The sequence below is a fragment of the Etheostoma spectabile genome, chromosome 20, assembly GCF_008692095.1.
Source record: "Etheostoma spectabile isolate EspeVRDwgs_2016 chromosome 20, UIUC_Espe_1.0, whole genome shotgun sequence".
NCBI lineage: Eukaryota > Metazoa > Chordata > Actinopteri > Perciformes > Percidae > Etheostoma > Etheostoma spectabile.
In genome coordinates, this window is record NC_045752.1 from 2,389,349 (window position 1) to 2,413,074 (window position 23,726).

The 23,726-nt window shown below is 40.3% G+C and overlaps 1 protein-coding gene across 1 annotated transcript; it reads left to right on the top strand.

Moving 5' to 3' along the window:
• Positions 1–15,569: 15,569 nt before the first annotated feature.
• On the top strand, positions 15,570–23,726 carry pax9 (paired box 9). The gene is given in 5 exon segments (XM_032500873.1): positions 15,570–15,773; positions 16,402–16,683; positions 16,686–17,015; positions 19,069–19,208; positions 22,762–23,726. Coding segments are annotated over 5 exon segments (1,035 nt in total). The 5' UTR covers positions 15,570–15,769; the 3' UTR covers positions 23,041–23,726.

A 23,726-nucleotide genomic window follows, 5' to 3' on the forward strand; every position in this document is an offset into this window, starting at 1 on the left:
TCGGAAATTGTTTCTTTTTGAGTGTTCTGGATAATTTGAGATGATATATGTAATATATGCCATACAAAATAAAATGTAAAAAAAACTATATTTTATCATTTAATAAATAGTTTCTAACACTATACTGTTGTTATAAGCAAAGAAAAGTGCTTAGTAATGTATTTGTCAACATATTAGAGTACAACACAGTTGTGACGATACAGAATATTTCTTAATGGGGATTGCACTTTTGTTTTTTTAATGTTAGAACCACGTTAAATGTGTAAATACATTTAACGTGCTTGTGTTAAATAAGGATGATGAAGTAAAATCCATTGTGCAACACGACTCCAAACATGCTTGGTTCAGACTTTGACAAATTTAAGCAGCGACTGACTTGATTTTATTAATGTGTTCAAGATAAAGGATTGGCGTTAAGCGTAGTGAATTACGCGTAACGCGCAAAAGTTAGAGGGAACCCTATGACTTCTAATGCATTGCTTTTCTTGATATTTATCTTTACTTCTATGTGAAAACGTTTAAAATCCTAATGTCCCCGTATGAAAGTGGTCCGATCATTCTCTAACCAATGTGACGCCTACAGGTCGATATCTTGGCTCTTTTTGTCGCTCCACACATATAAAACGCATTAAATGCAAAGCGTGAATCCAGCCTTATGTGCCCCCCCCCCGGTATTTGATATTGATATCGGCCCTCATCCACTTCAGCGAGGTGCGTAAGGCCGGGGAGGGGAGGAGAGTGCTGATGGTGGACATGCCTCCCCAGTCGTCCTGGGTGGTCGGACGAGAGGGAACACAAATACATGCCAACCAGAGGAGGGGAACAAAAGGGGAAAATGTAGCCCCGCGTCCGAGACCCGTTGGAAGCATTTGTTCCAGTCAAGATTTTGCATTTGTTCAGTCCCGCAATAATGCCTGATTGACGCCCGGGGACAATGTCCTTTAACTTTGCAGGATAAATCCGAGCTTGTTCCGTGTTGTCATGGTTTTGAATGGAACTGAATAGGATCTGGGTTACTATCTACTGCTCTGCGTCTACTGCCGCCAAGTCTATAGTCCGAAGCAATATTACATGTGTGATTCAGGTCGTATTAAATTCATGTTAGATTTTCAGATTTTCACAAAGTCGGTGACCTGTAATATCGGCCCAAAATGCTCCGAAATCCACATCTATCTCCCGCTTTTACGCACGTCACGCACAAGCGTTTCCTTGCAAAAAAACAACAACACTATTAAGCAACTTTTAAGATGAAATTTGATGACACCAACAAAGTGAGGGGCTGACTTCCCATTCAGATATCGTGTGTACACTGCAGCCTCCCAGCGGTTGACAAACACCAGCGGATTACAGTACCGCAGGTTTGCTGGAGTGGCTAGTTTACAGAGGGCACTCGATTGGAGAGCAAAAACACGCAAAGGCAAAGAAAAGTCATGTCCAAAGAGCGCGAATTTCTCTGTCCACAATGACCCAGCAGCCACTTAATCTATTTAACACCCGCAAGGCTTCAGCCAGAGAGGGTCCTCTGCAGCTCCCAAGAGCTCTCCATGGCCAAATATTTACTCTGTTGTTCAGCTCTCCATTCCCAATCCCTTTCTCAGCCAAATGGAGATTTTTCTAACATGGTTCTGGATTAAGCAGCTGAACTGACAGTTTTAACATTTCAGACCTCAATGAATATTTTACAGACTGATCAACCACAAGCCTGTGATCACATAAAGTGATTTGTTCCGGTGCTAAAATTATACATGCATATATATATATATATATATAACATATATATAACATTTTACTTATTGAAGTCTCCTTCACTCCAAGAGGTTTGGTTTTGCTTATTGTTACTTTAGTTGGATGTATGACTTTCATTGAGCTGAATGATGTAGGCTCATGTAAGTGTATGTGATTTTGTGACATCATTAGTTTGGAAGCTAATCCTGCTCCATTAAGTATTTTACACAAGTGTGATGATGAGGAAACCATCAGTGCACACTCACTAAGAATGTTTTTTTCTGTGAAGTAGGAGAGATTGTATCTAGAAGTTCAACTTTTGAACTGAAATATATCTGCCTATTCATAATTTGAGATATTTCTTTTCAACGAGGGAGAAAGGGTTAAGATACGTTTAAGAATTTTGAGAATGTGATTGAATTTATGTAAAAAAAAAAAAAAAAAAAAAAAAAAACATCAGGCAATTTATGAACAGTTGTGTCCATACAGTAACTTAACATCTGTCAGCTAAGCAGTGTCTATTAGATGTGCACTGGAAATAATTAAAAATGAACACATTTGCTGCGTTTGCTTCTAAAATTTGGAACTTTTACTTCATCATTCAATTCATATAGTGTATATATAAAAAAAAAAAAAAAATCAAGGCCCACTTATATCCACTTGGTGAGTCTAACCTTTTTTTTGCACTTTAATAATGTTATTACATTGTTTTGTTTTTACCAGTGCTGGAAGACACCATAAAAAACAATTACACATGAATACCATCATATAACAGGATTATAATCAAACATGAAACATGGTGGTTCCAGGACAGAGTTGTATTATTTGAACAAACAAGTCGTTTTAAAAGTTAAAAAGCTGTAAAGTCAAGGTGGCAGCATCGCTGTAGCAGAACCAGATATATTTTTTTATTTTTTATTATAATCATTCTTCTACCTCACGTAACGCCTACATTGCCCACAATGCATTTTGACCACGGACAGTTCGTTCAGACATTCAGGTGTGCTGTGCTAGCAGTGGCTACGGTAGCCTCGAGCCATTAACCTTAAGCAGAGAAGAGCAGCGGGCTACAGAGGTCTGGTAAACTCACTTCCGTCTAACTTCACCCCCAGATATTAGTTCAGCATTAATCTTGCAGTCTTTAGCCCCAAATGATGATACATTGCCTCCAGTGACATCAGGTAAGGCCATCGGACTTTACACTGCTCCCTCTGGAGCCACAAAAGCCTTCATACACCTTTTTTCACATATGCAGCAGTACTACCAACACATGGAAACAGACTTTCATGTGTCAAAATCGTGTGTCACAATCACTAAGATTGGATTTTTCAGTGAAGTAGGAGAGATTGTTTCTAGAAGTTCAACTTTTGAACTTATAATATCTGCCTATTTATAACTGTAGATTTTATTTCAATTAGGGAGAAAGAGTAGACGTAAGTTTTTGAGAATGTGATTGAATTTATGTAAAAAAAAAAAAACAATCATGCAATTTATGAACTGTTGGGTCCATACAGTAGCTTAACGTCTGTCAGCTAACCAGCGTCTATGAGTCTATTAGATATAAAAATGTGAATATCTTTTTGTATTTGCCGTTGCTTAACTGTTTTTATTGTGAAGCCCAAGACTCAACTTGAGTTTTGAAAAGTGCTGTATAAATACATCCAATGTCACTGCTTATCTAAAACCCTGTCTTTTAACCACGATGTCCTCTACTTCACGTTTGTTGTCCAGGTCTTAACACTATGTGGTGGCTCAAATTGTGAGCTTGCAGTTTACAAGTCACCCAAACACAAAGCTAAAGCCCAGGATGTTTATCTGATCTCGGTCTGAATGATTATCCATCACCTAAACAGCCACAAAGAGCCCTCTGTTGCTCCTCAGTGTAGCATGATGCTCCAGCAGCTGCACCTGCCACTGGTGTCCTCTCCCTTCTCCCGGTCCTGTAAATACCATTAGCATTTTGGAGAGGGGCTACAGGGGGATAATTACTTGGCAGCCACATCACTCTCTCTGCAGTAAACTGGGGTCTTGTGAGGCTGCTTCATCATGTGGCAGCTGTGTGTGCGCTGTTCAGTGAAAGTGTGTCAAAGAAAAGTCAGGTTTGTTTGTACGGCGCTTTAAGACTCGAAACTCAGTGTGTACCGATGGGATTTTCATTAAAGGACATACAAAACAAGCGGAAAGTGGGCTAAATTTGGACATTATAGAAATAAAGTGTGTTTAAAAGGAAGAAGTGAGAGCAAAGGTACTTAAAAAATCATGTCACACACCCGTTGTAAGGGCTTGAAAGAGCATTCCACACTAGTGGGGAAGGCTATTTCACATCAGGTTAACATAAAGAACTCCCATTTTAAATGTCATAGTATAGAATTAAAGAGAGAAAAATCATGAAGAATAAAGGGATTTCTATTTCTGTGTATTCAACACAATGCATTAATAAAATTCTGCCTTGGTTAACAAATAGTAAAGTCAGCAATGATCAAGTCATTGCTCCAGTTAGACACAGTGTGATGAAAATATAACACTTCAGTTCATTGGGAATGTGAAAACAAACAAATGCAAAATAGTGAAATACTTCTTACTTTTGAGCAGAGTCTTTTCCACACCCACCATCACCAGCGATGACATGAGCCCCAATAAGTTGAAGATATCAGGCCGATGTGGCTGTCGTCATCGGAGCAAATATAAGTACAAGTATACACCATGTACCTCAGAAAATAATCTACCCTGTCTATTAATCATAACAACCAAGAGATAGAGTTCCAGACTGTCTTCAACCACCCCATACTGTATCTATACAGCGAACAAGAAGTTCCCTGTACTTACCACCATCTACTTTCTATAATGTCAACATGAGGATTTAAAGTGAAGAAATACAAGTATAACTTACATGCATCAAGATCTGCAGCTCATGAAACTCAGATGATGGTCAGCGTAAAATTTCTACAGCAAAAGTGGCATTACTCATCAGTTAATACTCTTTTTAAAGAATCAACATAGGCAAAAAGACATAATAATACAATAATAATCTTTTTCAAACATTTGATCAATAGGAAAATCAGATTTCTATAATTAAATGAGAAAGCATAAATGGGACGTAAAGGAACTGACACGGTTACTCATCACACCCTCTAGTTGTTTGGAGACAATTGCAACTCCCATGCAAAATAATGTCCATTCTCTACCTGTTTCAGTCCTGCTCCAAACTGAGATACACTGTTAAAAACAGAGGACGCAGGCATCAGTCAGGGACTGTGATCATGGCACTGACAAGCTCTGCACGAATCGGACTAATTACTGAAACAAGTAATAATAAACAACGTTTTGTCTCTTATGTCCTGAACACAAAATGTGGAACTTAGGAGTACACCGGCTGCTTTATCGTACTGGTCTTCATATGTTAAAGACATTTGTTGGGAAAAGGTTTGGCTATTGCCGTAACCAACCAAGTTAAGGAGATATCCTTCAAAATGCTCCACGGATTCTACCCAACTAACCATTATCTGCAGAAAATGAAAAAAGACATTAATATCAGCTGTACTTTTTGTGGAGAACTAAATGAAACACTGGTACATTTATTTTGGTCTTGCCAACATACCAAGAAACTATGGATCGGATTATCACATTTTATTGCTGTTCATATTTACCCTCAATTGACATTACATTGGGAAAATGTACTTTTTGGATTCACTCAACATGATAGAAAGCTTTATTTAGAGTATTACACGATAAATCTAATTATTATTTTAACCAAATTTTATTTACATAAATCAAAGTTTTTGAAAAAAGAAGCCAAGCTTTTTTGAGCTGGCTCTAATTAAACAATACGTTGTTTCCATTTCTACCTACAAACAAAAAAGCTGTTCCATGCTTTGTTCTTTCTTTTGTAAGCCTGGCTTGTTTTAGTTCTTTCTGTAGTAAAGCCCTGGTCTTGTAGTAAGCGCTTTTATGTCTAAATCTGCCTAAAGCGCTTTTCATCTAAAATGATTTCACCATCACAAAACATTCATAAACTCGACGAAGGAACGATACAAGGTTAACTCTGGCCTCACAGACAACTTGCACCGACTTCACACTCCAGGCAGCACGTGGGACAACTCGGGTGTGGGTTTGCCCCAAGGGAACTTCGACATGACTGCAGCGGGATCGACCTCAACCTTCCGATGCAGCAACCCCTACGCTGAGCAAGCCGTCCCTACATGACCACAGAAGATGTTGTTTCAAGTATGTCATACGCTTCAATAAATTTGAATTTAAAAAAAACGTAAACAATACAAGGGAACTTTGAGACCGAGGACAGACATTGAGATCTACAGGTCACATGACAAGTTAACGGGATCCATTTTGTGTGGTTCCCTCTACGGTCAGCGTTAAAGAGCAGATCTGTGTTTTCCTTCATTTCCTTCTACCAGCAACACTAGGGTGGCTTTCTAGAAATATCACATCCTTGCAAAGATGAAGGAATTCAGAAAGCTGTTTGATACTGATGTATTCAAGTGTACTGTTGGACACATTCTACAGCAGACCTTTTAGTGAGGAGTTCTACAGGGTTAAATCTGAAGGATTCAACACGGGATCCTTTTTTTGGTACTGCATGATACTTCAAGGTCTTTCATAACTGGTAGTAGATTTTAAGATGTTGTTGTCTACATTTGATTTTCTTTTCTGATAAACTGAAGGATGAGGATGTGCTAAGAAAAATCCTACTTCTTAAGATAAAGAAACTATTTAAAACTAGAGATCAGCTGGAAACTGCACAGTCTCAAAGCAGATTTTTGGGAAATTCTACAACCAACAACATCACTTATTTTAATGTACGTTTATTTATGTATTGTTAAATACTGCAGCGAATCACACACCGATGTGATTTTTTGGATGAACTGCCAGTGAAATAACAATCCACACATCACTTTTATTACTGCCACTTGGTCAGTTTAAGATTTTAAGATGCGTTGTTAAGTGTTATGTATGTTGTCTTATATGCCAGTGTCAAAAAATGTTGTATGCAAATCTAACGCATTGTAAAGTAATCTGAATCCCAATGTTGAAAACAGGGCTGTTTGTCAGAGGACAACGAGGCTATGAACACATGATGATCTTATATAACATGATGCACTGCTGTAGATTAAACTACCCAACAGCATATTAACCCTCATGTGGTCCTCGGGTCAAGTTGACCCGTTTTCCTAAATACCATGATTGATTCCACACAATGCTCTTTGGCAAGTTCAAATCTCTACTTTCATTAATTTTGGGCTGTCTTATTCAATTTTATAGCATTTGGAAAAGAAAAAAAACATTGACGTGGTTTTGAAAAAGTATTGAGTAAAAGTTGAAATATTCCAATCTGTGATTATCCATCAACATCCATTCCTTTAATTTAGTCCAAATAATTCCTAATTTCTGCTTTTCTAACTCAAACATTAGGTATAATTTCCTTTAAATGAGGTTTGTTGACCATAAAGTCCAAAAATAACTGTAAAGTTAATAAGTGTTACATAGTGTTGAAAACATCAAAAAAAGTGACAAACGTTTAAAAAAGTGTCAAAAAAGTGTTGAAAAAAGGGACAAAAACATCGTCAACAAAAGTTTTGATTTTCAATTTTGACGAGAAGATAACACAAGGGTTAAGGAGTTAAATGCAACATACACTTATTGACCCAGAAACATCAAATGTCCACCAGATGGCGCCACGGTATTTTGGAATAAACATGCTGTCTGGTTCCCAGTCTCTACCCTCTGCAGACAGTCTGACCAACAAGGACGCATAGAGAGAGATTTCAGAAAAAGAAAGAAGTTGCTTTAACATTTCTGCTCTTTTGTCTCCCAGGAGACACCTGGAAATCTGAGTTCAGGAGCACCTGCTGCTCAACCAGTATGCTACTGGATGTTCCCTCTTATTGAAACCAACTCACCCCACTGTACCTGACTCTCTGGCTCCATCAGCAGCTTCGGATTCCACTAACATCTTTACATTTGGCGTTAAAACGCCTCAGCCCTACCGCCATAGATCCATGCTGGGGGTGTCAGCGGTTTGAGGAGGCCTCAGTGCTGCTTCAATCCTGTCATCTGTTCTCTTCTTCATTAAGCAGAAGGAGTTCCATCACACTCGTAACTGAACTGAGGGTAAAAAAGAAGAAAAAAAATGGACGAAAAGTTATTCAAATTGCTATCATTTCTAACTCGTATGGGTTTATTTTCCTTGCAGGCTCCATGCCGGCTAATTAAATAACCAAAATATATCAGAGGAGTTGTACTTTCACACAATTCTCACTGACATTATACAACTGACTCTCTGTTTGTTTAGGAGGATATTGAACACTCAGCTCACTCAGTAATCGAATAACATTGGGTTAAAACCTGACGCTCGTGTGCCCAAAACTGACTAATTGCTGGAATGTTTTGGCGCGTATGCGGGGATCTTAATGGATGAGGAAATTTAATATAAATCCAATCTAGGTATGACGCAACGGTTCCTCGAGTTTAGCGCAGAGCGCGGCGGTGTGGCCTGTATCAACACCCCATTTGCACTTTTCTGCACAAAGGAAAACGCCGCGTAAAAACGCACTAAAGGTACAGCTCTCCATTTTTTCCCCCCTCCAGTGTCCTTGGTTCGGGACAAAGACCGCTCCAAATTAGGGCAGAATGAAATATCTAATACTAATGGATGCCAGGTGCCAGACGAACAGATGTCAAAGTGATGTATGCTTAAAAGTGTCGTAAATATTGTTTCTTTTTGTCCCTTTCTGCCCGAACCCGGGTCTGGCCTCTGAAACACGACTACATACGTCGTTAACCCGCGTTCGTCCTCATTAAGGCCGCACTAAAGTTACCGGGAGAAGTGCTAACCTGCAGAAAGACTTTAATGGTGTCACCGCCGTATGGGCTGCAAAGGTTAGAGTCATCAGTGAGGGTCATTTTTAAAAGGCGTGAGAGTGATGGCATTTCCATCAAAAAACAGCGGCCTCCGCACATTAAAGCTCCATAATAGTCTTATCTTATTTGTATCAAACAGCTGGAGGCGACACCACTTCTCTCTGCGCCCTAATACCCCGGATTAGAGGTGCTCTTGTGTGACAAACTGCTGGGCCTTGAAAGCCAAACCCACGCACGCCAGCGCGCGTGTCTTATTGCAGTTGTCAGTCAGTTTGAGGACAGTTAGTATGAGATGACAGACGTCCAACCCCTCTGTGAAACAAGAAATCACTGCGCGTCCCCATAATAACCTATTAGTGGTGACTTGGATTTCCCGCAGGACCAAACTGGGAACATAAAACCTGGAACCCTTTTTATTTTTTTATTTTTTTGCACCGCTCTGCAGCTTTTCTCCACGGAGAATCCGAGCAGCACTGCGGCTCTGCACCACTGATAAGACACTCTGTCCTGCACTATTTTTTGTTGTTGTTAAACTTATTTATTTATTTATTTTGGACCAAAAGGAAGAATCAGTTGGCGGATTACAGTCAAAGTGTCTCAGTCCATTTCCGGGTGTTGAGAGTTTTAAACGCTAGGCCCACTGATACAGAGTCGCGCGTGATGTCAGGTCCGTTTAACGCGGATGGATCCGATCGTGACAAAAACAAATCACTGCATGGAAAATAGTCTGCACCGCTGGGACAACGACGACAACAATAATAACAATAATAATAATAATAATGTATAATATGGGGATGTGACTCACACCCTAATTAAATATAGATTATCAAAATGACAACACATATTATTGATATTGTTTTTCCATTTTCCAGGTGACTTGTTTTATGTCTCTAAATGTTTTCCATAAAGTTAAGCTGGGAAACACTTTTTTTTTTTTTTTGAAAGTCCAATATCACGACGAAATAGCCAATTGAGGCTTTATTTTTAGTTATTTTTATTTTTAAATTGTATGATCTCGTTTTCCAACCCGAACCCCCGGCCAGTGGTGGGATGTAACAAAGTGTATTATTTGATAGCACTAGTTACTTTGCAGAGTTAGATTAATACAAAATACATTAAAAAAAAAAATACATGATGATAAATCATTATAGATGAAGCTATCTAGCAGTAGAATATACAACTTAATTCAAATTTGCTCCACATTTACCAGCTGCAACATTACAATGAGTAAGACACAATGCATCAATAATTATAATCCAGAAATATGATTCGTGATATTTTAACTTTTTGTACTTATTCTTTTTATGCGAATACTTTTGTACTTTTACTTTAGAGCTCGAATGCAGCACACTGTAGCATTGCTATTCGTACTTAAGTAAAAGATCAGAATATTTCCTCTCAGCCAAGCCTCTGAAAATGTGTTTTATTTATTATTGTTTTGAAAAGCATTAGGGATGTAAATTGATTTCTTGTTAAGTGTGTCAGTTCATTTCTTGGTCTCAGGTTTCAGCTCCCTGCAGAGCTGAAAGATGAAGATACAGTCTGACTAAGAAGCGATGTTTGGGGCTTCAGAAATATAAAAACATAACTAATGAAGGAATAATACATGTGACCTAGCTTCTAATTAATCGGATCGCAGGAGTATTAGGCTGCTTGGGGAAACATTGAGATGATTGATGGCTGAGGGAGGAAGCAGAATGTCCTCCCCATCACCATCATCATCATCATCATCATCATCATCATCCTTTACAGAGAAAATGTCAATTTGACAGGTGCTGAATATAAATGCACATGATAACAATACATCCCAAACGTATTCAGTCTGAAGTTTCGATTCTGACTCGATTCTTTTAAGCGTGGAATTATTTTTGGTTTCACAACCAGATAAGAAAGATGCACTGCAAAAAAAAAAAGAGGGTGTCTAAAAACAAGATAAAAGCACTAAATCTGAGGGAAAAGCTACTCAATCATCTTAAATCATCTGGAAGATCGTTTCACTTGAAAAGCTTGCTTGAGTTAACATAGCTTGAGTTAACATAGTGTAGAGTTGAACACTTAAAATAAAAAAATTCACTCTTAAAACTAGATAAATTATCCAACACTTCTAAATCTAAGTTGTTGTTTTTTTATCTTCGTAAGAACCAAATACTTTGCAGTGTGTAGACGTCGCGTTTTGTCGTATTTGAGTGTTAGATTAATTCCAAGGTGTGTAAATGATTTAATCTCACAGTTAGATGACAATATAGACCGATACGTCGATTATGAGACACGATTTGGTTCATATTTATTTGGACGATGTAAGATATAGGATTAGACATTCTTGAGAGAGAAAAACTATTTTTTGGAAGACACAAACGGTTGATTTACGTTTGATTTGAGGAAATGTGGATCCGCTGAAAATGTAGGTGCAGACATTTAGGTTCCTTTATACCATCTCGATCAGACGGAATCGAAATCATGCAACTCTTGTCTATTTCTTATCTCACTTGGTGTGAAAAAGTCCGAGCGTCAGAAAACACACAGGTATGTTTTCATCTCTCTCTCCATCTCTCTCTCTCTCTCTCTCTCTCTCTTTGTGGTGACAAAATGTTCCCTCAAGTCCTCACTTGTTGGAAAAATGTGGAAATGCAAAATAATGGTGGTTAAATGACTTTGTTCACACATGAAGAAGACAGTTGAGGTGGGAGCGGCACACTTTATAGCTCTACACTATGCAGATGTAAACAAGCTCAGCTGGATCAGGGCTTTTCCCTCCTCTTGTCACATCTGGAGCCGCTGTATGATTTATAATTGTGGAGTTTTTGGCATTGAAGCGAGAGCAGACCCCGTTTTCTGTAAAACGCCTGAACATGGTTCTTCGTTTTCTAAAAGTGTGACTGATCCTTGAGAGTGGACGCTATCGAGTTGATTTCAGGGAATACAGTGGGTGAACCATGACATCCAGTCACGGTAATTAAGACACATAAAAAAAAAAATCTAATATGTTTTACTGACTCTTTACATTTGAAAAATTAGCAGCTAGATAGATAGATAGATAGATAGATAGATAGATAGATAGATAGATAGATAGATAGATAGATAGATAGATAGATAGATAGATAGATTAGACAACCATAACACAACAAACACATATATACACATATATATCATAAGAATAAAAATATAAAATCACTCACAGAAATGCAGCGAGCATAAGGGAAGGTACTATGGTAGACAGTGTAGGGATAGAACAGTGCATAGATGACTATGAAATATTAACATAATACCCTAGACACTGACTGATTAAGAACAATATGTGACAGGGAATAAGTTCTGAGATGTTATGACCACAGCCCAGATTAAGTAGGAGGGCTAATACAGCCTATGAGACAGTTGTACAGCAGACAACGTGATGTAATGGTGGGGGGGCTGAGAGAGGTGCAGGCTCATGCTGAAAAGTCTATTTATTTGAGTTCCTTTGCATTTTATCCCGTCAGTGGGCATCTTCTCAATGTCTTTATTATCTGGGACTAACAGCACCTGAATGACAGGGAAAAAAGTGAGAAAAAAAAAGTAGCACATGAATCTCTTTGGCTTACACCTTCCATCATGTTGAGTCAATAAGGAGCTCCTCCGCCAGGGAAATCCATTAGGAGCAAGGCAAACACTTTGACAGGAAAGAAAGCTGTGATATAAACAGGTACACCATCAGCCTGTGTACTGCACGAGCCAGCTGGGACACGAGTTGTTTGCTCAAAAGAAGGTAAACAGAAGAGATTAAACACAATGTAATGGGTGATTCATTTGGAATAATTAGGCTTCTTCTGATATAAATCATTAGCCACATCTATTTTTTTTAGAATATATTCACAATGTTCATACTGTGTATATATATATATATATATATATATATATATATATAAACACTCTTTATTCTGTGTACATTGCTCTGCTCCGTTGCCTCAGTACTCGGTGCAATGACAATACAGTTTAATTTCATCTAAAATATCTCACATTTCCAAGAGTTTAAATTTGCAATTGGGTTACATTTTTCTGTAATGCTAGTTTGCAGGTTGAATAATTTGAGCGCGGTTGTAAAATGTAATGTTGTAATGTGAAAACGAGTTTTTGAAGAGACAAATAGGCTACACAGTAAACAAGTTGGTGAGGAAAACCTTATTTAAAAACGTGTATTGGAGGCTGCAGGCCCCTTTGAGCCAAAGTGTCAGAGTAAATGATAGCATTTCTACAAAATATCCCTGAAGCCTTAAGAGTTTATGGAGGCGCACATAAACCGTCAAAGCACCGGACACACAGTAACGGTGCTATGCATGTGTGTATGGTCTAAAATCAATAGCCTAACACATCCTGCAGGATTTAGTGAAGAACCCTTTCAAAGTAAAAGTTTATTAATTATTGTTTGTTAGCCAAGAAAGATCTGTATGTGTATTTATTATAACACTTGTGCTGCAAATTAGAGTATTATTATAAAAAAAAAAGGCCCAAAGCAGAATACGTACACGCGGATAACTGTGCTGCCAAATCCACAGAAACAGTGGGAATGAGTCGGCCGATCCTGTCTCCCGCAGGGAGCTGCAGTCCCAGCTTTGAGTCCGACCTGATACAATTTGTCTGACAAGCGATGCGTTGCCTTCACAGGCGGTTTGAACAATTCAATTCGACATGGACGAGTTCGGGCTTGTGAGCTATACAGGCATGTGACAGCCGTGTCGAGTCTGGAGAGCATTATTAACAAACCATGGCACTCTAACGCATAATAATGATAATCAAAAGGCGCTGTGCAATGATTCTTCTGACTCTAATAATCACATCATTTCTTTGACTTTTGTGCAAATACTTCAATAACCTGCAATTATTCATTTCAACCAGCGATTTCGTGTTAATATTTTCCAGTTGGGTGCCATCATTCATAAACGCGAATAAAAGGCGGTGATGTCCCGCTGAGTATCATCTAGAACAGAAAAAAGGAAGAAGTTCAGGTGTCCTTTCAGTCTAAAAAAAAACAAAAAAAAAACTAAAGAGGTGAAGATGGAGCAATTCTTGGAGACCTTTTATCCCTCACCACTGACCTTTTGTTATTTCAGCCACCAGAGGAACCTCAATGGAAACAAGTAGAGCACGTTTCCCCACGGTAAACATTATCCTTGACGCATTAGCGGCCTGGGAGCGGAGCGGGGTGGTCAGGTGGGGGCACAAGCGGTGGTCAGTTTTTTTTTTTTTTTTTTTTTATGAATAGACTAAGGCCCCAGTCGGTCATCTTAAGGCAAATAACGCTTCTTGTAACCAAATATTTCCAGAAAAGCGTTAAAATACGCATCCTTCAAACACCCGTCTGTGACTTGCATTAGTGTTAAAGGCGCGCGCTCTAGTCTGCTATTTCAGAGATTTATGCCACCATGAAAAAGTGGGAAAACTAAACCAAAGAAAGTGTAGGCCTATAGGTGTAGTAGCTACGTTAACCCTGCAGCATGCAGCTCAGAGCTGAAACAAATGCGGAGGGATACCTTGTGTACATTTTGGCCCCTCACAGCAGCTTCAGTGTTTAATGTCTGCAGAGGTTTTCAACAATATTCCTAATTGCCCGGCTGTACGGAGCCTTCTGATGTCTACATGCACCGTGATCCTTCAGGTTGTACGGAGATGAAGGTCGGTCATGCGCCGTGGCCTTTTTAAAATATGACACGAGAAAACCCAAAGCATGTGTCAAAACGGGGAGAGAGTGAAGGCGCAAAGTTATGGCGTGTGTTTGTTTCTCGTGTCGGGGAGCAACAAATCTTTCTTATTGCTTGCAAGTGGGGTTTCTGTACAGAGAGAGCAAGTAAGCAGAGGTAGTAAAGTTAGAAATAATCCCGTTAGGAGATATTGGTCTGCAGACTTTTAGCCTGAAAGCTAAACATCTAAAGGGTTAACATAAAAAAAAAATCTTTACGCCTTAACGCTTGCAGTGCATTGGCAAAAAAGGCATCTTTTGACAAATAAAAGCATCTTTTGGCCTGCACGGTGCAAAGCCTTACTGCAGATCAAATGGACTTACAGTTTGAAAAGGAAAATGAGAAATCTTTAAGTTCGAACACTGTAAAGTGTAATGTTCGTTTTACATACGCGTCAAAAATAAATAACATTTAATTTAAAATTGGCACAAGAGATAAATATGCGTCTGTGTTTTTTTTTTATTCAAACTGCATGACCAGACAGATTCTTCCAATGTTAAACATTTTTGATCACCTCGTTTTCAGCAAAACATCATCCCCGTGAAGGATTTGTTTTTGGCGTATTTTACAAAGTGGGCCAGTCACTGCTTGATGCGTAAAAGGAGAGTAAAACACGGGCGACAAATACAGCGGGAGAACGGGAGATCCCCGAGCGCACAGATAGGCTACAACATGCCAACATCACCCAGCCAATGCATTACTCAATACCAATTATTAATCTTCTCCCATTTCCCTAATGATGCAATTTTAAAGGTTTTTACACCTTTTTTTTATTTCATGTTATTTTATTCTGACATTTTTTTTATCTTTGTTATGAAAAATAAAACAAAGATTAAAAGAATGATACGTTACATGGGCCTTTAATTGAAGAAGTTTGTGTGTTTTCACGATTCTTTTTTTTCCAGGTGATTTTTCCTTGTGATGGTCACCCACTGGATCTTTTTTACGCATCTTTTTTTATTATTTAGTGCCACATCACTGTTGAAAGGTGAAGATCTGATCCAAAATCTTGATATTGCTTCATACTTACCATATCTGTCTCAATAACAAACGCATTCATGGTGGTATATCCCCAGCTTCGCTTTCTGATGGGAGAGAGCAGGACGAGGAGGAAGAGGAGGAGGGGGGGGGGGGGGGTTCTCTGTGGACTTGTCATGTCAAACTTTTGGACCAATAGCAGCGCACGTCTGAGAAATCTCGAAAGTCTATCGGAGAGCCGAGCCAATCAGCGGGGCGAAGCGTTGGAAGTCCAACCTCCTCATTTCAACAGATTGAAATGTAAGCCTGTCTCCAGCGCCGTCAGGAAACAGATCGAGAATTTTGTCCCTGTTGTTCCTTATCGCGCAAGAAGATTTTCTTGGACGCGGTTAAGGACAGTGGACACGCTGGACGCGGAGCAGGATCCACGCAGGAGGCACAAACCGGACACCGTGTTCTTTGTTTGCGGCTTTAACACGATGGGTAAGTCCAATGTTGGACCGTTCGCTGCATCCCTGACAGGAAAAAAAACCCGACTCAGCGACAAGGTGGGGGGAAATCTAGCGAGATCTATCGCCTGTCTGTGATGTTTCGGCGGGTCATTGTAGCCGTTAATCCAGTGGGGAGACACCAGCAGACTAAACCACTACAAGTGTCAGTTACGCACGAGTTTTGACATACTTGTGAAGTTTTTAGCCCGCGTGCATGACAACTAGCAATCTATCAGTCAGCTATTGGTGTGTAATTTTTCACACAAGCATTATACACAACTCAAAGACATACATTTGTATTTTAAAGTGAGCTTTTTTTTTGGTGAAATCACTTCAAATTTAAAAAGATGCACTCTTGCGCAAAGATGGATTTTTAAACAATTTAAAGAGTTTTGGTTACATAATGTTTTTTTTATATAAATGACAAACACAGTTTAACAATTTACATATATACCGTCTTTGATGGTAGCCTGTACAATTATGTGTTTGGCTAGAAGTATCAGGCATTTTAAAAATGCGGTTTCAGCCGGGTTAAAGCCGTCTGTGGTGGGGCCTTGGCTCGGTTACCTAATCGCTGTCTCATTGTTCTGCCCGTCTTGTGTGTTTGTTTTTGACACCAGAGCCAGCCTTCGGTGAGGTGAACCAACTCGGCGGTGTTTTCGTGAACGGCAGGCCGCTCCCCAACGCGATCCGGCTCAGGATAGTGGAGCTGGCCCAGCTCGGTATTCGACCGTGTGACATCAGCAGGCAGCTGCGCGTCTCCCACGGCTGCGTCAGCAAGATCCTGGCCCGCTACAACGAGACCGGCTCCATCCTCCCGGGGGCCATCGGAGGCAGCAAGCCGCGGGTCACCACACCCACCGTGGTCAAGCACATACGGACATATAAGCAGAGAGACCCGGGATTTTTGCCTGGGAGATCCGGGACAGGCTACTCGCCGATGGGGTTTGCGACAAGTTCAATCTGCCCTCCGTCAGCTCCATCAGTCGGATCCTCCGCAACAAGATCGGGAATCTGTCCCAGCAGAGCCAGTACGAGTCGGGCAAGCAGGCGCCTCACCCACCGCCACAACCAACGATACCCTACAACCACTTATACTCATACCCGACATCCAAAGTGCCCACTCCCCCTGGCATGCCCACCCTTCCCGGACACATGGCCATGCACAGGATATGGCCTTCCTCGCACTCTGTGACAGATATTCTGGGGATACGGTCTATTACAGAGCAACAAAGTAAGCATGGCTGCATGGAGGGCGGTTGCATTTGTTCATTGCATTACATTTAAACAGCCTTTGAAGATGGGGTTTGCTCGCAAGAGCGCAAATGTGTGTGTTTGAGAGAGAACGTGGATTTTTTTTTTTCCATTTGAATTACTGTAATTGTTTTTTTAAAGGCCCAAAAGTTACTATTGGGACGTTATGAACTCAAAGGCCTCTGTGGAGGGAGATCGCTTAAATGCCATTTGACCTGCCGGCTGATATTGATTTGAAAGGGAGGCAGGTTAGTCCAGAAACAGATGGTCCGGCTTGCAGTAATAATTAAGAGGCGGATGTGGAATATTAGAGGTACAGCGGAGGGAAAGGCGGTGAGATGAAGTGCATCACAATGAGGTGTGCTGAATGTTTGCCATGACTTGGAGCCAGACAGCTTTTGTGCAGGGCAGCGTATTCAGCAGGTTTAACCGGGATGCAGGCCCAAAAAGGAGCCAACCAGCCCACATTAAGATGCGTTTTCGGCTGCATGTGTTGGGTTTGTCGTATATGTGTGTGTGTGTGTGTGTGTGTGGTGATATATATATATATATACACACACACACATGCGTACATGTGTCGCATGCAGGTAGGCCCAGATAGCTTTGGCTTGCACTCAACGAGACCACAACTGTTGTGGAAACAGGGAAATAGGATCCGACATGAATCAGTGTTAATGGTCGGCTCGGTGTTGTGAAAGGGATTTTCTGAGAGCTTGTTTTCCAGTGGCAGGAAGGGAAGTGCTGTCAGTCCATTCCGAGCAGTCCTGCTGTCAGGATTCACGGCCCCCAACGCACAGAAACACGCCCCGGCTCCGCGCCACTTCCCCCGCCATGCGAAAACCTAACTCGGACAATCTAAACAAGACAAACCCGAGCTGGTATCTACGAGAAATCGAAAGGGGATGAATAGGTTATAAAAGGCGGCCTTTTTAAACAAGTTGTGCATTTCCAAATTATTAGCAGATGTGTGTGACAGGTTTTTGGGATGCTAAATGGTACAGTACGTTTGATGAGGTGACAGCTTATTTCCATCAAAGTGATTTCAGAGTCAGATTAAGACATTTTTTTAAAATTATTAAAATTAGCATGTAATCGTTAAAAATCAAAACTAAATGTGCAGTATTAATAATCAAACTAAGTATTTTTACTTGAGCTAATTTTTTATTTGAAGCGCATGCGGGCACCGATTTAAACGCACATGCTGCATAGATTACTGTGGGGGAATTCGGTTACAACCTTAAAAAAATACCATTTCAACATGTACAAAACGCATATTTAAAAATAAAAAAAAGAGCTCTTTATCGAATTATAACTTTGGTGGGCTTGATTTTCCCAGTGTAACCGTTTGGGACGTGTAATAGAATATCCATCACGCACAAAGGAGGGAGACGGTGAAAGTAAATCGAATTTGTCCCATGACAGGAAGACGCGTTGGTGGGCCCAAATGTCCCCGACCCACCGGAGAGGCCCTTCACCTCTACCCATCCTCAGCTGGGCCCCTGTCTGATCTTCAGGAGCAACCAAAACATTTAGTTTTTCATTTATTCAATTTACGTTGAGGCACGTGAAATCATCCTGAGATCATTTCACTTCTTCTTTTCGCAGAGTTTAGTGTTTTCAGTTTAAATCCCGAACAGAAAAGGTGGAGGCCGGATCACGTTTATTGATTAATGGTTGAAGAAAATGACTGAAACAAGAGAGTTCCAAAGCACTGTGTCAGTAGCAGATTATGTAAATATTGTATTAGATACTACAACTGGTACTCTTGTTTAATTGATCAAGAAAACGTTACGCACATGAAAGCCCATTGGATATTGGGCTATTTGTGCGTAAAATAAGAAAAAATATATTATGCTTTAGCGCAAAATGTCACCGAGTGTGGTCTTATGCAACCTGGCTAACCTGCGCCTGATGGATGCGTTAGAAGCAGTGGCCTGTGTGGGTCTTTTTTCCTAACCTTAAAATCTCCTTCTTCCTCTCTTCTCTCTCTCACTCTCTCCTCTCTTGCCCTCCTCCCCCCCTCCCCCCTCCAGTTAGTGACAGTCCATCCTTTTCCAGCGCCAAACTAGAAGAATGGAGCGCAATAAACAGGACTAATTTCCCAGCAGCAATCTCTCCACTAGTCAATGGCGTGGATAAACCGCATTTAGAACCTGAAGCAAAATACACACAGGTAAAAAACTAAAATGGACACCTCTTCTTTTTTTTCCTTTTTTTTTCTTAAACATAAAATGCAACATTAGTGACCAGAGTAGGCCCACATCCAAATTTCTGGCAAGCTGTTTAAAAAAAAACAAAAAACAAAAAAATTCTCTAAATGATCTGCTGAGTTCTTTATAATATTTTGATAATTGGCCTGGAAATACCCTCTATTAATGCGCCCTTTCTCTGGCTAGCTGATAAGGGTGCTTTTATTTGTGTAACAAAATATATATATATAACATATATATATTTGTTTCCACTTCCTGTAGGTGAAAGAGTTAGCAAACTAGTATGTAGTGTGTTTTTGGTTTCCTGGTAAATCCTGACATAGGCCTAATTAAGGGTTGGTTCCAGGGCTGTAATTCCGTGCAGGGTGTGAGCCAAGACATTGTGCATAGAAGGAACATTTACCACTGCAGGATTGATCTCATTTAGGTTTATTGTGACAAATGTAGCAGCTAATATTTTGTCTAAAACAACTGTTGTGCAGGCCTTAAACATTCGGCACATCAATTATTATTGTATACAGCGTTTTTGAATTCTATGAATAGCCTAATTAAAAGGAAAAGCAGGTTTGGGACAAAGGCACCGAATGTCACACTCAGAATTCTACGCATTCAGATTAATAAAAAAAATAATTTCAAGTTTTCTTCATTTTTAAGAACTCGTCATGCGTATAGATAAATGTATGGTAGCCAAGTTCCTAAATCAAGTAGGCTTTTTTTGTCTCTAATTTTCGGTCAACAACTAACTTTAGTAAACGATTTTTTTTTTTATGGGTTTTCCTTTTGGAGTATAGTAAATATGGGCTGTGATGACCCCATATATGCGCGCGCGTGCGTCTTTGTTTTTACCGATCTTGACAGGGCGTGCGAATCTCCTTACAGACAATAAGACAAACTATTTCATGCAGGATCATTTCTTTTGCCACTTTATGACGGGGGCACATTTCCATGCTCGTTACGCAGAACACTGGGCCGATGCGGGTGAGATTAGCAGCGTGTCGACGTCCCAGCACGAAGTGGACACACGGACTGTCTGAGCAGCTAGAAAACCAAAGCGCACAAAAACAGAAGTGAGCCATTAAATGCAGAAAATAACAACTCTATAAATTACAGAGTTTATGGCAAGAATAACAAAGGATGGTGAAGCGAGTAAGGCTGGGGGGATTAGCCGTGGCTTTGTACAGGCAGCTACTGCAGCCTGCTCACACACATCTAATGTTAAATAGATCTGGAGAGAGAGAGAGAGAGAGAGAGAGAGAGAGAGAGAGAGAGAGAGAGAGAGAGAGAGAGAGAGAGAGAGAGAGAGAGAGAGAGAGAGAGAGGGGTCATGCATTTTTTTTAAGTGTTAATTTTCTTAAAATTTCGTCACATTTTCCCACACTGTCTCTCCAGCTAAAGGCCCTTCTCTTATATTGTCCTGAAGGGTGACTGTCAGCTCATTAAGAATGGGACACTGCAGACGTCACGTGGGTCCCATCCACTCATTTCTGTACAAGGCCAGAGGCTGCGAGTCCTAACATGTGGCCTATAGGCGCTGTTCGGAGGGCAGATGCACCCATGGGACTCTCAAGGTTTTCTCTGGAAGAAGAAGAAGAAGAAGAAAGAGCATCATTAAAATAGATTTAAAGGTTCAGTCACGAGCTGAGTGCGCGCGGCGGCTCGGACGGGATTCCGTTTATGTTTCGAAAAACGTGCAGCTACACTTATTTTTCTGAACACATCAAGCCAGACTAACGTGCTTTTAACGCGTTTTAGTGATTTATTTGACGTGGAAACAATGGGATCAGAGCGTGACAACGCTAATCCGTACGAGTTGGATTATTTGGATGAATGACGTCAATGTTTGTGCTCACGATTACATTGTGGGTGTCCTTGTTATTCATAAAAAACAATTCAAAAAGACATCAAACCATAAACCCCTGCTTTATTATTAAAATGTGACGAACATATAATCAAAATAATTTATAAGGAAAGATTTAAAAAAAAAAAAACAATCAAGTTTTGTATTATGTTAGATAGGATAATATATGTTATACATATACTGTATGAATATTAAATAAAACAATTACTAAGATATAGGGAAGTTTTAAGGATATATAAGTGTATCACTTCAGGGGTGGACAAAATAATAGGTAATCCAAAACAAATGATGCAATTATACAAAAGCCACTAATACACCCTTTGTCAACATTTGTAATGTAGTGGAAATTGTGTCAGATAGGTGTTGATTTAACTCTGTGGTCATTGCCGGTTTGTCTAGGGATTGCATTACAGGTCTTTTCTGATATTTGTATATGTGTGTAGTTGTAAAGTATACAACATGTGTGTACTGTAGTTGCTTGTGTTATGGTGCTTTTCATTATTATAGTTTCTTAAACATTTTTCCCATTGATTTAAATGACAAAAAAACATTTAAAAACAGTTCAATGCTGTTTAGCTTTTTGTGACATAAGCTTCAGTATTGTTGAGCTGAGTCCACACACACACACACACACACACACACACACACACACACACACACACACACACACACACACACACACCACACACACACACACACACACACACACACACACAGAGAGAGAGGTCACCCAACACAGACCCACAGACACCCACAAGCGCATGCGTACACACACATAACTAGCTGTCTCTCCATGGTTAAGGTTTAAAAGCACCACAAATTTCAGCCTTTAGTATCATTTCTATAACTATTTTAAAAAAAATACACAAAAATAGGTTAAAGAAACTGAAAAGATTTCACTTTTAGAAATAATTCTGAGTAGTCGCAGACCACCCAGCAACAGATATTCGGCCTCCCTGTTGAATTCCTCAAGTTAAGTCCTTTTGCTGTGCCAGAAAAGCAAAGCCCATTCATGCTCTGAACCCTCGACTCATTATCTATCATATTTCTCCTCTTCCTGCCCTTTCACTCTCAATCTCTCACGACATCTGTTTTGTGGCGCCCCCCAACCACCCGTCTCCCATCGTCTGACGTGGTGTATCAACGCCGCCGGAGTAAACGTCCACTTTTGGGTAGAAAACAAGTCCCAAAGACAGACGGGCAATCATGCATGCATGTATGGTTTTTATCCATGTTTAATATGTTCCAGGGGCATGAGAGCGCATAATTGATCATTCATACTTTCATCAAAATTGGGAAAATGGGTTTTTTATGTGGTGGCTGTGAAGTTAGAATTAAAGTTTCTGCTTTTTATAATTCAATCACTTCTCCTTTCACTTTCTTCTACAGCTTTTTCCCATTAGAACTCAGCTGCTTGTGTGTGTCTACCTGAGTTGGGGGGGGGGTCACCAAATAATGTAGCTTAACATTGAGTCTTGCTTTATCAATCCTCTATCAAGTTTTTGTGGCAAAAAAAAACATCATTTTTTTCAAATCTGAGGAAAACCACAGAATGAAAGTCACTAACCATTTCTACACAGAGCAGGGGGCCCCAACAAATAAGTTATCAATGCCATTTCAGACGTCTAACGCAGGCGTTCCCTCTCTTTTGTTCCCAGACGCCGAATGGATTGCCCACAGCGAACAGCTATGTCACAGCACCCAGCATTCCTCCCTACCACCATCACACCACCCAAGTGTCACCCTACATGGGGTACAGCGCCACCACGTCGGCCTATGTGACCGGTCCCACATGGCAGCCGGCCAATGGCAGTGCTCTATCTCCCCACAACTGTGACATCACCACCCCTCTGGCCTTCAAGAGCATGACGCCATCCACCCAGTCACTGCCTCGCCGCTGTGAAGTCAGACTGATGGGAGAGACGGTGAGGGAGTGAGCGAGGGAGAGGACATGAGACACCAAGTCGGCCCCCCCCCCCGGCTTCATTTCATTCCCACTGCTTCTTTTCATGAAGCACTCGGCCCCAGGACCCATATTTCTGCCCCTCCTCCTCTGCTACACAGTCAGACCAAAAGACTAACAAGGAATAAACAGTCATTCCCCCCCCCCCCCCCCCTACAAACTTTGTTGTCTGAAAGAACTTGCAGGACAGACAGGTGTACTGAAGGACTGATGTATGACTGCTCCTCCATCCATCAAAACAATTTCTGCAAATGTCTTTGGGCAAAATGGGGTAATGTATAACTTCATGAGTAAGCAATCAAAGAGGGGAACACTTTGCATTAGTTTTTCAGGGTGCTTAAGAATTGCTATTGTTTTTTTTGTAATGTTTGTATGCTTTTTTTGTGTTATGTTTTGATAAAAGTAACTGTTTTATGGAGCATTGTTTTCCACTTCTCCTAAAATGTAGCCTATGCAAGAGCTCCAGCGAGAAGTTTATTTATTAGATTAAGGTACGTTGAATGAAGTGCAATTCGCCTTGACAGACAGCATGGGAATCTCCAAGCACGTTTAGACAAAATTGGCATTGGTCTTATGTTGGAGTCTAGAGCATTAACAATTGACAAATGTTGCACAATGAAATTGAATGTATCTTATTAAATTGTTTGGCTGTCATTGGTC